Below are 15,782 nucleotides of genomic sequence, written 5' to 3' on the forward strand. Positions count from 1 at the left end.
TTCAGATAAATGTGGTTTCCCCATATCATAGTAAAGACAATCAAAATCAGTTTGCTTTCACCTTAAACCTCAGAACTGAACTCATCTAGACATTTCACAGGATATGATTGTTGACATCAAGCTATTTGGATCATTTGAGTAGAAAATAGCAAGAATTGCAGATGTCATGCTAATACAAATATAGCCCATAAAAACGTAGGAGCCTGACACATCAGTGACATTTCTGAGTAGCAGGTACACATATCTGCTTTAGACAAGATCCTGTACCTTGTGCCACTTTTGACTAAATTCAGAGGCATAGTGCTCTGGGTATTGGAGGCAACATCTACTGCATTTGGGTATGCCACTCTGACCTATATATTGAGCACCTGGTAACCCTGCACATTTTGAATAGAATGAAAGGTTCAGTATACACAGCAAGGTCTGTGAAAGGTTCAGTATACACAGCAAGGTCTGTACCTCTTTGCATGGGCCAGGTATGCTTGATCCATGGGTACTTGCACTATTTCTTCCCCTACCCATTAATAATTCAATGCTCTCTGATCGAACAAACTAAAAGTGTGAATGTATGCATCTGCAATCCATTGAAATATAAGTTTATATGAGATTGAACTTGGACAGATTGGAAAATTGGTGAAAAAATATGAAGTCCTTTAAGGACTTAGGAAATAGGCACACACAGCAATGATTTATGTGTCCCATGAAAATGTTCTCCAAAGAGCAATATCAGTAGAGGAAATTCTCAGTAATCCAGTAAATGAGATAATCAATTCTGCAAGATCAGCCAGCCTCTTTCTGTAGATACCACAGTGCTTCCTCAATGGATCTATGTACAAAGTGGCCTTGGTGGCAGGGATGGAACCTGTTCCTGGGCTCAGTAAGGTAGCTTTCTTTTCATGAACAATGGCCTTGCTATCTCCTCTGCTAAATATCCAACCTGCCAACAGCTGGAATCCTCCATCATCTGGGAATCCTAGACATCTGATATGGTGTGGGACCTTTTGGGGAAGAAAGTGCTTGTTCATTTGTGCAAAAGATGGCAGGATAGGTTTTCAAAAAGAAAGTAAATAGCATATTTTAGTTTTTCTCTATATAAATTTTATTTTCATTTGTTTGTAAAACAATATATATGTATTTTTTTGACTGACTCAAATTTTCTTAAGTAACTATCTGTCCATCTAATAGCTGCTTTAATGTCTTCAAGGTTTTACCTACTGGTCGTATTAGCAAGAATCTTCCTTTCCCCATACCACTAAACAACCCCTTTTCTTAAGCAATATGAGAAATTTACATCTTCTTGGATCAATTAAAATGTTTCAGGTTTTATTTTATATTCTGTTCTTGTGTGATCTAACAAATAATATTTCTTCAACATTCACACAAGGTTTGAAACTACTACATCTCCATCTCATTTTATAATGACTATGTTCCACGTTATGTGACTCAAAATGAATGTGAGGAAAAGAATGTTTGTTGTGTTGGTGGGCCTGCCTTTTTGGTAATTGAACTTTTAATGCTAAAATTCATCCAGTGCTAATTTTCTAAGCAATAAGACAAAATGATGCCCAGAAACATGAAGGAAGGGCTATAAAATTAATCATTCACTCTAAGAAGTTCATAATTCTTAATATCCCAAGAGAGTTTAATGTTTTTAATATCAGAAGTCCTTTTTTGATATAAATCCCAGCAGTATTCTGGTGATAAGATTTTAGTGGGTTTATGGAGAAAGAAATATTTGTTTAAGTGGCTTTCATCATGCCACAATGCTTCAATGTTATTTTTCTTGTCATTCATGATTCCTTTGGAGCATTCCCTGGCAATATTGAGAACCTGGATGGGAGTACCACCAAAAACAGCAGCATGGTAATAAAAATCTCCCTCACCCATAGGTATATAAGCTTCTGATAACTGACTTCTCTCATAAGGCAACACTGTAGAATTTGCCTTATACCAGTAAGTATGTAACTGAGCTACAGACTCTCCCAGAGTCTCCAAACCATATTTTCCTCTGAAGATTTGATCCACATCCATGCAGAAAAGGAAGTCAACTTCATTCTGGATGTGATCCACAATATGTTCACTGATGATCTTCATGCGCATCATACTGATATCTTGCCATCTCTCTTCTCGTTTAATTTTAAAGACTTTGAATGTGTGGAGGCGGCTCAGAGGCATCCAATGAATAGTGGAAAAGTTATCTACCATGACATAAAAGATGACTTTCTGGTCGACCATGAAAAACTTATCAGCAGATGACAAAAAACTGTGCAAATAGAACTGAAGGTATCTGTGAAGTAAATAAGAAGTGAAGTTTGTCTTCTTATATTTTAGTGGAACACATATAATCAAAATACATGAACTGTAACTTATCCAGCCATGCTACTTAGATATGCTTTTTGAATACCATAGAAGATATGGAAATTATCCACGTGTTCTTTTGCTGTTGGAGTTCTACAGATCATACAATAGACATTCCTCATAAGAGAAATGAAACTTAGATCAGACCCTTGCAAAATAACAAAAAAAAAAAAAAAAAAAAAAACAAGAGCCAGAATTTTCAGGGTTATAAGAGCAATGAAACTTGTTTTGGGAGTTGCAGGCAGGAAAGGTCTTGGGTCTCTGCAAGAGGAGTTGTTGCTGTCCACAGCTTGTGTTATGAATAGTTATGCATACAAGATCTGAGATGGTATAGTCAGCAGTGCAGAGAAAAACACTCCACATTGTTTTTTCTTAGTTTGTATTATGACTCTTTCTATGGTGCTAAAATAGCAGGGATGGAAAACAAAATTTCTCATTTTCAGTCTTGCAAGTCAATAAAAGATTTCAGAGTAAATAAAATTTCTTAGTTTAATTCAAAAGAGGAAAGGTGGCTCAACGTCAAATAAAGGTTATATAATCCTTAGAAATAAGTTCTGGATATTGATCTAGATTTTTAAAAATATAGCAGACTACAGGTTGGGAGGAAAGTTTCCAGTTCAACACATCTAAAATTATTAGGGAAACTATGAAAAATATCACTTAAAATATTTGACTGGGCCGGATGCTAGCACATGAATCCAACCAAAAAAGTCCAGCTTATCTGTGTGTGTGTGTGTGTGTGTGTGTGTGTGTGTGTGTGTGTTTTGGTTAGATTTTTTGTGTTTTATTTTAGAAAGCTTTGCCTCCTACTTAAGGTAATGAGAATGTTCTACATTTTCTTATAGTAGCTTTATTGTTTTACCTTTCGCATTTGTCTATTATCCATCTGAATTGATTTTTGTATATAAGAGGATGTAGAGAAAATTTAAATTTTTTCTAGTAAACAAAACTTTCAACTTTGGAATGATATTAAATGTACATAAAAGTTGCAAATATATGATTGATAGCTCCCATATATACTATCTAGCTTCTCCTAACATTAATATCATTATTGATTGTACATTGATCAAAACTAGGAAATTTTGAGTGGTAATATATTATTAACTACAGATTTTATTTTGATTTTTACCATTTTTATCCCTAATAGCCTTTTTCATTTCCATGTTTCAATCTAGAACACACATTGCATTTACTCATTATATCTCCTAGTCTCTTACAATCTGTGACGTTTTCTCTCCTTATTCATGACCCTTGCAGTTTTGAAGAGTCCTGACTGATCAAGTATTTAGTAGACTATCTCTTAATTTGGTTATTCCAAAGGTTTGTCAATTTTGATGACTTTTTTCAAAGAACCAATTATTGGTTTTATTTATTCTATTTTTAGTTTTCTATTTCATTTATCTCTAACATTTCATTTTTAAAATTTTGATCAAGGATAGTGGAGTTTTTAGTAATGTCATGGTTTAGCAATAGAGACACTTAGTGCTGTAACAAATGTATATAAAACAGTGATTTTGACATCCTATTTGATAAGGAATTAAGCAGAAATTGCTTTTTGTTTTTAAATTATTGGATGTGTTTTAGGGCCTTATTTATTTATTTTTTTGCATTGTAACTGGTGAATGGAAAATGTAACATGTAAAATTTCTGGCTTAGTTTGCCCTTTTCTTTTTTATCTAGTTCCTCAAAGTAGAAGGTTATCTTATTAATATGAGATCTTTATTCTTTTCTAATGTAGGCACTTATGGCCTCTTGTACTGTTTTTATTTTATCTCATAAATTTTAATATCTTGTACTTTTGTTCATTCAGTTTTTTGTGATTTCCTTTTTGATCCATTGGCTATTTAAGAGTGTGTTGTTTCCATATATTTGTGAATTTTATAGATTTTCTTCCGTAATTGATTTTTAATTTTATTCCAGTGTGGTCATGGAAGAAACTTGGGTTAATTTTAGTTTTAAAAATGTCTTACAACTTTTGTGTCTAAATATAATCTAACTGGACAATGTTCCATGTGCACTTGAGAAGAATATGTATTCGTTGAGTAGATTGTACTACATGTTTGTTATAATACAAAATGCATACATTCCTCTTTAAAGGAAAAGAGAGTGGTACTACTAAATCATGACATTATTGAAAAATAAACTGACCTTGGTCAAAAATAAATGCTATGAATAGGGTTGTCTCTTCTAAGCAGCACCATCAATGTGGTTTGGGGACACCTAAGTGAATATAATTGTGGTCTATTTAATGCCCCCAGATCTTATTATTGTAGATAAGGAATCATCAATTGTATTTTTTCAGGACTCTATGCTATTTTAAGTAGCCAGTGCACACAATGAGGTTTGTAGATGTGTACATTTAATTTGATGTTTTCCCTATATTTGGTCCCAGATTTTACATTTAGCAAATAATCTTTAAAGTTACATGTTTGATTTGGAATAATTTGCCTACTTTTGTTGATCCTAAAGGCTTCTCTTTTTTTAATTCATATTTGTTGTTCTCCTAGGGGTTCAAAAGATAGGAAATCAGTGCAATGGCTGCATTTTTCCATCTTTAAATGGAAATATTCAATTGTAATTGTAATTTTTTAGTGGTTTTGATTTTCTGTTTGCTTAGAAATTAAGCAAAAATTGAGCTGGGTGTGGTGGCATGTGCTTGTAATCCCAGAGGCTCAGGAGGGGGAAGCAGGAGGATTGCAAGTTAAAATCCATCCTCAACAACTGAGTAGGACCTAAGCAAATCAGTAAGACCCTGTCTCTAATATATATATATATATATATATATATATATATATATATATATATATATATATATATATATATAGAGAGAGAGAGAGAGAGAGAGAGAGAGAGAGATTGATGTGGCTCAGTGGTTAAGTACTCCCAGGTTCAATTCCCAGTACCCCCCCACCAAAAAAAAAAAAAAAATAAGATTGGCAACAGTCTCAGAAAATTAAGTTACTATTGGGAGAAGATTGCAAAATCAATAATGGAAAAGAAACCTAAGGTTGGGATGTCTTTTTTATGTGTGTATGTGTGTGCTGGGGATTGAACCTGGGGCCTTGTGCAAGGCAAGCACTCTACCAACTAAGCTATATCCCCACCCCTGGGATGTCTTTTGAGTGAACCTACTGGGTAATGATATTTAGACTTATAGTAGGAACTGACCTAGAAAGAATAATTATTAAGTGAAGTTATAAAATGCTCAGTAGATTACCTCCCATTGTCTGCAACAAAAACCCTGAATGTAAAGGATATTTGAATCATTACCTACCTTCCCACAGCAAATACAGTCAATCCCACAGTAATTTTACGATTTGCATAATAATTTTTCAAGACTGACTCATTGTAAGTACCATGCCACACAACTGGAGCTGACCATTCAGTAACACTCAAGTTCTTATCTGTGAAGTTCAGTCTATGTCTGTAAGAAAGAGAATTTTTGAATAAGATACATATAATAAAAAAACAGAAGATAAAGCCTTGATAAGCATTGATTATCCTTGATTAAGGAAGTTCTGAGATCAGAATTTCTTTACATCTAACCCAAAGCCTTGACAGTTTTTCTTTTGTCGGGGGTGTACTGGGGATTGAACTCAGGGGCACTCTGCAATTAAGCCACATCCCCAGTCTTATTTTTGTATTTTATTTAGAGATAGAGTCTCTCACTGAGTTGATTAGCACTTCCCTTTTGCTGAGGCTGGCTTTGAACTTGCAATCCTCCTTTCTCTGTATCCTGAGTTCTGGAATTACAGGCTTGTGCCACCACGCCTGGCAACAGTTTTGATAAACTAAAGAAATAGCATATCAGAAATGGCAAGACCATTCCCAAAACACATGTATATTAGTTATATTGTGATTCCAAGGTCTTTGGAGACATAGTTAAAGTGACCACCCAAAATCTAAAGTATTGATTTATTTTATGTCTAGCTAAGATATCCTGGTCATAGTAGTGTTTTGTTTTGCTTTCTGACATTATATTCAAAAGCCATGTTTTTTAAAAAATGCATGTCCTAGTTTTTGCACCCTGAAGTGCTACCAATGCTAATATTGCTGTAATACTGTTGTTATCAACTTTATCAGAACTGTGGAGAATAGTCAAAAGTTTAGAGCAACCAAGTGAAAGGTAGGAATAAGAAGCCTTTATGGTCTTCTAATTTAGCCTATCCCCAACTGCCTCCCCGGTGTGGCAGTGGTATTAAAGACGGGAGATGGTGTCTGCAATGTGGGTATCTGCTTCTGAAGAGAGCAGAGTGGACCTCTTCCCAAGGAGATGCATCTCTTCTGACTTGTCCGAGGGCTCTCTGAAGAACTGACACCAAACTCAGACTTCTCTCAGAGTGGAAAGGTAGCTAAAGGAAGGGTGTTTCTTGAAAACTAAGTCGAAATGCATCCTGCTGTCATGTATAACTAATTAGAACAACAACAACAAAAAATCCTGCCACTCTGCAAAAAAGTTATAGTGTGGCAAACTAGAAACCCTGGAACACCTGGGGAGAGTCACTTTGGACCGTAAGGGTTCTGAGAGTCTCCAGTGTATAACAGGGAATTCAGAAATCCATGCACATGCCAAGGGCAGGATAAATGCTCAGAAAAGACCTGAAAATGCTTTAAGTTTTCACCTCTGGTTGATATTGAGGCCCCGTGAAGCAGGAAGTTAGGACTAAGGCAGAATTGAGAACAGCTGGGCTAAGCATTGAAGGAGTACCCAAACAGGACAGTCTGCAGACTGAGCCATATTTTCCTCTCCTTCCCTCACCTTTCACTCCCTTCTCTCCTTTCCCCTCCCCTCTGCTTACTTCCCCTCCTCTTTTTCTCCTTCCTGCTCCCTTCCTCTCTCAATTTCCTTTCTTCCCCTCTCTTCCTCCTCCCTCCATCTCCCTCCCTTAATCTTTCTTCCTTCTCTCTTTATCTCCACTATCCCCCACTCCCAAATATTTAGTGAAATCTCTATTAGATATTGGCTGACCATAAGCTAAAGGAACAGAGATTTCAGAGACCAAAAATGACAAAGAATATAGGCTTTAAACTGGTTTAGAGCTGGCCATGGAGGCCCACGCACACCAGCAGTTCTGGAGGCTGAGACAGGAGGATCCCGGGTTCAAAGCTAGCCTTAGAAATGGCACTGTGCTGAGCAACTCAGTGAGACCCTGTCTATAAATAAAATACAAAATAGGTCTTGGGATGAGGTTCAGAGTGGTAGAATGCCCCTGGTATCCAAAACAAAACTGGCTTAGAAAACAACCAAACACAACTATAACCCAAAGAACTCTGAGGAGCATAAAGAATAATTTCTAGAGAGACCATAATACAATAATCAAAATGTTCACTTATTATCAAAAATTATGAAGCATTAAAAGAAACAAGAAAATATGGCCCATTCACAAGGAAAAAAATAACAGAAATTGTCTCCAAGGACCTTGTTGCACAATGGTAGCGTGTCTGACTCCAGAAATTGTCTCCAAGGAATCCAGACATTATATATACTAGAGAAAGATGCTAAATCAACTATTTGATATATGTTTCAAGAACTAAAGGGAACTATAGACCAAAAAATTGGGGAAATGATGGCTTAGCAAATAGAAAACATCAATAATGAGAGATTATTAAAAGTAAGCAGTAGAAATTATGGAGCTGAGAAGTCAAATAACTGAAATGAAAAACTCATGATAGGGCTTTAGCAGAAGATTTAGGCAGGCAGAAAAAAATCAAAATATGCACAGAACACTTTACCTAGCAAGAGAGTATACATTCTTCTCAAGTACACAAAGAACTAGGCTCAATTATATGCTGGATTATCACAAATCTCAATAAACTTTAAAAAAAACTAGAAACACACAAAATATCTTCTTCATCAGCAATGGAATGAAATGAGAAATAAATGACAGAAAATCTGGAAAATTTACAGTATGTAGAAATTAAACATTATAGTCTTAAACAACCAATGGGTCAAAGAAGAAAAGACAAGGGAAATTAGAAAATACATCTTATATCTGGCAATGGATTTTTATATGTGAAAACCAAAACACAGGCAACAGCAACACAACAAATAAATTTGGACTTTATTAAAAAAAGCAAAACTTGCTGGGTGTGGTGGTGCATGCCAGCCTGTAATCCCAGGGGCTTTGGAGGCTGAGGCAAGAGGATCGTGAGTTCAAAGCCAGCCTCAGCAAAAGTGAGGCACTAAGCAACTCAGTGAGACCCTGTCTCTAAATAAAAAAAAAAAAAGAAAGCAAAACTCTTTTCATTAAAGAATACAATAAAGAAAGGAAAAGACAGCTCATAGTATGGAAGAGAGTACTTACAAATCGTACATCTGATGAAATCTGATGAATCTAATAACCAAAATATATAAAGTCTTACAACTCTATTGTCTTTTTTACAGTAAAAAGACAAACAATCCAATTTAAAAATAGGCAGAGACATTTTTGTATACAAGAGGCCAATAAGCACATAAAAAGATGTTCAGCATCATTAGTCATTAGTCATCTGGTAGGAACAGAGAGAAAGAGAGATAAAACTGGAGCTTTAGAAAAGTGAATATTTAAGGGGTCAATACTCATATGAGAAGGTGTTCAGTATTAATGTAATCAAGAAAAAATGCAGTGGGAATTTAATTTTATCAGATACTAGCCTATTTGGCATCTATTTAAATGCTTACATAGTTTCTCCTTTATCCATTGCTGTGATGAATCTTCACCTTGAATTAATAGGATTTATCTTGCTGATCTTGTTGATGGGATGCTGTAGCATTTATTAAGCTGTTGTCTTTCGTAACTAAACCCACCATACACTACTCTGCTTTCTTTTTCTGGGGCTAGGACTCTGCAAATCCTTTTTCTCCTCTGCCAGCTGGTACCATTAGGTTCTGCTAATAGAGGCCCACACAAAACAACAAGGCTGAAGGAAGAGGAAACTTGCTCTTTCCTATTTTTTGCAGGTTTCTTGTCTGCTTCCTGTTCCTGCAAGACCTATCCCAGCAAGCCTTTTTGCCACCGTAGCGATTTCTTCCTAGAGCAGCCCTTGAATCCAGTTTAGTGAGCCCCGCACACTTGGGCTCTGCTTCTCTCATTGGTGAAACCAGGAGAATCAATCATGTGGTTTCAAACATATGCTTACACTTTTGGTGTGCCTCTGTTCTCGCACCTTTAAGTTTATGTAATTTAAACTGTCACTCAAGGAGAATATGGGTCCAAATACCCAGCCCCAGTGAGTTGGCCACTGCCTATTTTTTAGAATATTGTAATCAGAGATCTATCCACTCTCCAAAATCTGGAATTCCAGTAGTGGTATTTGTTATCATCTATTACTTTTATGGATTAACCTCACATGTGTAAGATTTGAATTCTTACCTGGGATTAAACCAATCAGATAGTTGCAATTCTGTTTTATTTTTATGAGACCTAAAAGGAAAAATAATGTAAAGAGTCATACTCTATCCTCTAGCTTGAGATAATTGAGTGTCTATGAAATCATGGTCTGTATTATAATAAAATGCAAAATAAGAGTGAAGTAGGAAAAAAACAAAAACACTGATGAACTTTGATGGTGGTAGCATGGGAAAATCATGGATTCCAACCTCAATTTAACTTTGTTCTTTGCTGCCCAGAAGTCTTTGTGCTTTCATAGTTCTCATCCTTATTCATCTCATTCACAGAGAAAACACCATCAGATTAAAGCTTCCTCAACTTTCTGACATGTTATCTTCAAATTTACCCATAGCACTGAACTGTTTTCCTTCTTTAACAATGGATATATCCCCACTTTCCATCTAAGGTTAGCCTTAAATATCTTATTTGTCAGGAGCCTTGATTTGGGATTTTGCAATTATTCTCAGAGGGTTTCTCCTAATCCCTCTATCCAATCATCTGGCACTCTCTTCTGGCACTTTGCTGTGGTTTCAGATTTTTACCTACAGCTAAAACCTCACCCATGAACTAAAGACTTGTGTATCTTGCCGTGTTCTAAAGCTCTGTACTCAGATTCTTCAAACAAATACACAATGAAGATGTTTAATTTTAAAGTCATCATTTCTCCAAAGTACCTCCTTTTTAGTTTTGGCTTCTGTGTCTTACGGTTCATGGCCACAATGTGTGGCATGACCCAGTCTTTACACTATTTCAGCCATATCTCCTTCCAGACCCTTATAATTTGCTTAAACATACTACAACTTTAATTAGCTAATTTCCACATAGCCTTCAGATCCCATTTTAAATAGCCCTTTCTAAGGAAAGTGTTTCTTAATCTGCTAAATGAGATTAGAACCCCTTGATTAATAACACCCATTGAATACTTTCCTAAGTATTATCTAATTTATCCCTACATAGCAGCCCATATGAGATGGGTATTATTACTATTATTATCCCATTTTACCCGATTAGGAATTGAGGTAGAGAGAGCTTTTATTATCTTGCCCAGAGTTACACACGAAGGGAAAGACAGGCAGTTTCACCCGACTCCTTCTATTTCCTCTTTACCATACATTCTAATGGCACCCTGGCTACAGAGCTGGGGCCCCTCTGGAGAGCCGATCCTGGGATGAGTTAAGGAAGTGATCAGGCAGCTATGGAGCTGAGTCATATATCAAGAGACTCTATCCCTAGGTGCGCAGAGAGGAGTAACTTCAATGTCAAGGGAGTGACTAAGACCTGGAGTTCTACTCAAACACCCACTACCATTGCCTTTGGATGATGCATATTAGTATGTTAAGGCCATAGAATTTTGAACTAACATTAATAACAGAGAGACTTGTTGGTAGGTGGTATTGTATTAAATACATTTGCCAGAAAACATTTTAGATCTATTCCTTCTCCCAGGTTCTATGATGCAGACTTCCCTTTAATGTTTCCATCTTTGCCTAGGGGTTTGCCTGTTTTCAGGTCATTAGTCACTGAGTCACTGTTCCCTGTTTGTTTGGGAGATATATATATATATATATATATATATATATATATATATATATATATATATGTCATATTAAGAAGGTATGCTATATATATGTATATATATATAACATATATCTTAATATCTTATTTTCATGCATGGCACAGATTACCTAGTTATCTAGTCATGCTCTTAATAGGGCCCTTGTAAGTCACAGAACCATCAGAGAGACAAGGCCTTGGACACAATAAATATCAAAAAGGAAAGTTAATCTTCATTTTACTGTGGGGTTCCATGACTGCATGAATAATTTGAAGAATCTATACTAGTATTGGATCTTGCACAATCTTTGGGAAAGTTTTCCTCTCTGCATATATTTTTGATGGTATGATTGCAGAGGTGGTGTGTGGTTAATGACACCCCCCCCCCATCTCTCTCTCTCTTTGGTATCAGGGATTGAACTCAGGGGCCATGACCACTGAGCCACATTCCCTGCCCTATTTTGTATTTTATTTAGAGACAGGGTCTCACTGAGTTGCTTGGCATCTCCCTTTTGCTGAGGCTGGCTTAGAACTTGCGATCTTCCTGCCTCAGCCTCCCGAGCTGCTGAGATTAAAGGTGTGGGCCACTGCACCTAACTAGTGACATCTCTTGAGAGTCATTTAGCAAGCTTTTACTCCTGTGTGTTTGCCTAGAGCTTTCAAAACTCAAGGTTACTGGGGGCCAAGTTCTGGCTCCTGGAAATGTGATTCCCGTATCCAGTTCCCACTCCCCATCAGACAACACTTTGCTAGTGTATGCTTTCTTTGGCTTCTGGTATTCTTAGTTTATCTCCAAGATGTGTTTGTAAAATTGCATGGTTTACCATGCCTGCAGGAAGCAAGGACTCACAGATCCTCATGCCCTTCAACAGAGTTTATCTTTGAAGAAGAGGTTGTAGCATGTTTGTAAATAATGACTTACCAGCACTGATACATCATCCATAGTTTCTTTGAGCTTAAGACAAAAGAAAAACATGTTATTTTTAAATGTATAAACAGTGTTTCTGAATATAAGGTGACTGGAGGACTACATCAATCCATTTATTTTATTGCCTAATATTACCAAATCTATTATGTGCCAAGTACATGGTGGTTATAGAGATACAGTATGAACATGATGAAAATCATTACAGGTAGGACCTCACATGCTGTACCTTTAAAAAGAACACATCTACAACCTAATTCTTTGAGACACAAATGAATGAGAAGCCTACTTAATATCATTAGAGCAGTTAATCACTGATAGGTCTATTTGTCTCTAATTATGTAAGGTAAATATAATATATATACCTGAAGTCACCAATATTAGGATTTTTTCTTAAAGATCTTAATAATTTCCTAATTTTTCTCTGACATTACAGACATTAAACTGCCACATAACTTTAGCTTCTTACTGCTTTTCCTCACACAGGAGGGCTTACACATGTAGTGCACCTTTGGGCCCACTAGAAACAAAGGATTTGGATGCTGAAGGCTAGGTTTATGTTTATGTATTTAGGTATATTGTATATGTTCAGGTACTATTGGACTGATCTATCTGGATGCTGATTTGTTTATGGGCTTTTTACCTTTTGACATAACAGATCCTTTCCAAGTATCAGAATAAAACATTCATTAAATTTTTATAGTTACCTGAAATAATACTTTGTGTGCAAGGCCCATAGATACAGTAAAATCAATGATATCATTATTTTCCTTTTGTATTTCATTCTTTCCCTGGGAGGAAAAAAAAACAGATGAAAGTAGATTAAACAGCACAGTATTAAGAGAGTAAGCTCTTGGTGATTTAAACTAGATAACTAGACAATGGACCACAATTAAGGCACTGTTGCTCCTCAGGTGTTATCTACATGAAAATTGAGTTGAGTCAGTGGATGCATTTGGTTTTATTTTGAGCCAGCTGTAGGAAGTCTTAGAACATTATTGGGTTTTAGATGTTCTTGGTTTAAGAGATTTTATAACCTTCGTATTTCCTAGATTTAAAGGCTTTTTCTCTGGCAAATAAATGTGAAAATCCCTTTCCTAGCCTAACTCCAGGGTAGAGTGTCAGTGAAAAGATAATTATGAAAGGACTTACCTGGATCTAAAGATTTGTATGAAGGAAGATAATTACTTTAGTTACGTGGCATTGTGGTGTTGAACACTACAAAAAGGTGATGAGACTGATGGCAACATAAAACATATGCCCCTTTGTAAAAGTTCTTGAAAATAAAATTGATTCAGAGCACTAGCTGGAGACTCAACTGTAATTTTTAGGTTATCTTTGCATTGACCTTGAATTTTTAGTCATGAACGTTATAAAACTCCTTTAGGGTATCTAAACCACCAATATGAAATTGTCTAGGCACAGAAGAGGAATTAGGTGTGGCTAAATTTGGTTTAAATTAAAATCTCTTACCTGTTGTTTTCCTCAGATCCTGGAGGAATTTAGACAGATTCTTTACTGAAGATAACATTTATGGTATAAGATGTGTTTGAAGAGATGTGGAAATTGTATGAGAGCAGACAGTTTTCAAGCAGGACATTTTGAACCCCTTGAAAAATCATGAATCAGATGCCCAGTACTGGTTCTATGTTACTCTCAAGCAGGTGTGTTTAGTATTTTAGTCTTCTGTGAATGATGACATCATCAGGTTCTTTTTTTGATGATGAAAGAATGTGTGATCAAGACAATCCATATTCCAGTAACCTCTTTTTTATTCTAGGGGACTATATTTTTGTCCTGTTCCTAAAAATAACAGATCCTTCAAGCTCCTTTTGTTTTTAGGGGATTTTTAACAGCTTTATAATAAAATTTTAATTGAGTTATAATTTACATAAAGTAGAACATGTAATTTAAGTGTGCATTTCATTGTGTTTATTATATATATACACATGTGACTAACAACCACCTTAGTTAAGATATGGACCATCTCCAGGACCCCAGTTACTTTCCTTGTGCCTCTTTCAGTCAGTACTCTCTCCTTCCTGGCAAGCTGGTGTAATGAAGATATTGAAAGAGATCATCAAGAATTTAAAGGCAGCTATGATGAAAAAATTTAAGGATTTAATAGAAAAATTTGTCAAAATGAATGAACACATAGGTATTCTCAGCCAAGAGATGGAAGCTACAAAAACAATGGGCTTCTAGAACTTTTAAAAATATGTATTTATATTTTATATACTGCTGGTGAGGCTTACTGACAGATTGAACCCTGAAGAGTAAACGGTCAATGAAAGAAAAGATAATTCAATATTAATCATCTTATTAAAAAAGAAAGGAAATGCTTTGTTAAAATAAATAAATAAAACCTCAGTACCTATAACAGAGTTATCAAGTAGTCTAATATGCAAGTATTTGGATTCCCAGAAATGCAGAAAAGAGAAAATGGAGAAGTAAAACTTAAAGAAATTATAGCCCCAAATTTCCAAACTTTGATTTTACAGAAATTATAAACTTACAGATTCAAGAAGTTTAACGAGTCCCAAACAATAAAAATGCAATTTTTCCTCAAGAAAAATTGCAAAAATGTAAAGCAAATGTAGGAATTCAGGGCAAATTGCTGTATTTTGTGCCAGTCATTCTCTAATTTAACTGCATATTTGAATCATATGGGAAACTAAAAAATCCAGCATCCAGGCTTTACCCCATGCCTATTGAACAGGAATCTTTGGGATGAGACCCAGGCATGAATATTAGTGCTCCAGGAAATTCCAGGCCTCAGCCAAGTTTGAAAAACAACACTTTATGTCTCCTACCACTAAGAAAGAAGCACAGCTGGGTTTTGGAGGCATTACCCCACACGTGTGGGTGACCAGGTGTTTCCCATTCACCTGATAGAATAAAAACAGTGAGTTTCTATGTAGAGCTCTGGACAGGCCTTTCAACTGATTCAGATTGCAAGCAAGTTACTCTGCCACTTAAGACCACAGTGAGCCTTGATGGTAAACTTGCTGCAGAGGCCCGCTGAATTCCAGAGCACAGGAATGCTCTTTGTCTTGGCGTGTGCTGTGTTGCTACAGCAAAATATTACTGTCTAGGGGTTCTGGGTTTGTTCAGCAAAGGATTGAAGAACAGGATACAAAGATAGCAAGCAAGAAGTAGGTTTAGTGCAAAAGTGACGGAGATAGACTTCTCCAAAGAGAAGGGGCCTCAGAGCAGGGAATCCAGTGTGGGGGGCTCTTGGCCTATTCTTTTTATGGTCTCTGGAATTTCCTCCTTTCCTTATCTCCTCCCCTGTCCATGCTCTCCTCACTGTTATTGATTGATGCCCTCTCTGTCCACATGTCGATACTGCCGGCTATTGGTGACGAGTCCTGCTTCCCCACATGTTGAAGTTTGAACATTAGAGAAGCACGCCGAGGCAAGCATATAAAGCAGGGTTTATTTTAAAGGGGTAACAGAGTTCTTCAGCGAGGGAGAAGGGGACCAAAGCTGGTATCCTGGTATCCCAAGAAGCGAGGTGTTCTGCCCTTTTTATATGTCCTAGGCTTCCTTTGTTCTCCTGCCTTTCCCCCCTG

The 15,782-nt window shown here is 36.3% G+C and overlaps 1 protein-coding gene across 1 annotated transcript; it reads right to left on the minus strand.

Annotated features, from left to right (window-relative positions):
• Positions 1-1,428: 1,428 nt before the first annotated feature.
• LOC101975573 (N-acetyllactosaminide alpha-1,3-galactosyltransferase) lies at positions 1,429-12,991 on the minus strand. Its single transcript, XM_078045177.1, has 5 exons — positions 12,915-12,991; positions 12,205-12,237; positions 9,711-9,761; positions 5,633-5,776; positions 1,429-2,287 (listed from the first exon to the last, which is right to left on the minus strand). The coding sequence occupies exons 1-5, from the start codon at positions 12,989-12,991 to the stop codon at positions 1,594-1,596; spliced, it is 999 nt and encodes a 332-aa protein (XP_077901303.1). The 3' UTR covers positions 1,429-1,593.
• Between the last annotated feature and the right edge of the window lie 2,791 nt (positions 12,992-15,782).

Source organism: Ictidomys tridecemlineatus, chromosome 4, assembly GCF_052094955.1.
Source record: "Ictidomys tridecemlineatus isolate mIctTri1 chromosome 4, mIctTri1.hap1, whole genome shotgun sequence".
NCBI lineage: Eukaryota > Metazoa > Chordata > Mammalia > Rodentia > Sciuridae > Ictidomys > Ictidomys tridecemlineatus.

Coding starts and splice junctions, on each gene's coding strand:
- LOC101975573 (XM_078045177.1), bottom strand. CDS start 12,991: ATGAAATACAAAAGGAAAATAATGATATCATTGATTTTACTGTATCTA. Junction 5,777..9,710: donor TCTGATTGGTTTAATCCCAG/GTAAGAATTCAA, acceptor TTACAGACATAG/ACTGAACTTCACAGATAAGA. Junction 2,288..5,632: donor ACTGTATTTGCTGTGGGAAG/GTAGGTAATGAT, acceptor TTTACTTCACAG/ATACCTTCAGTTCTATTTGC.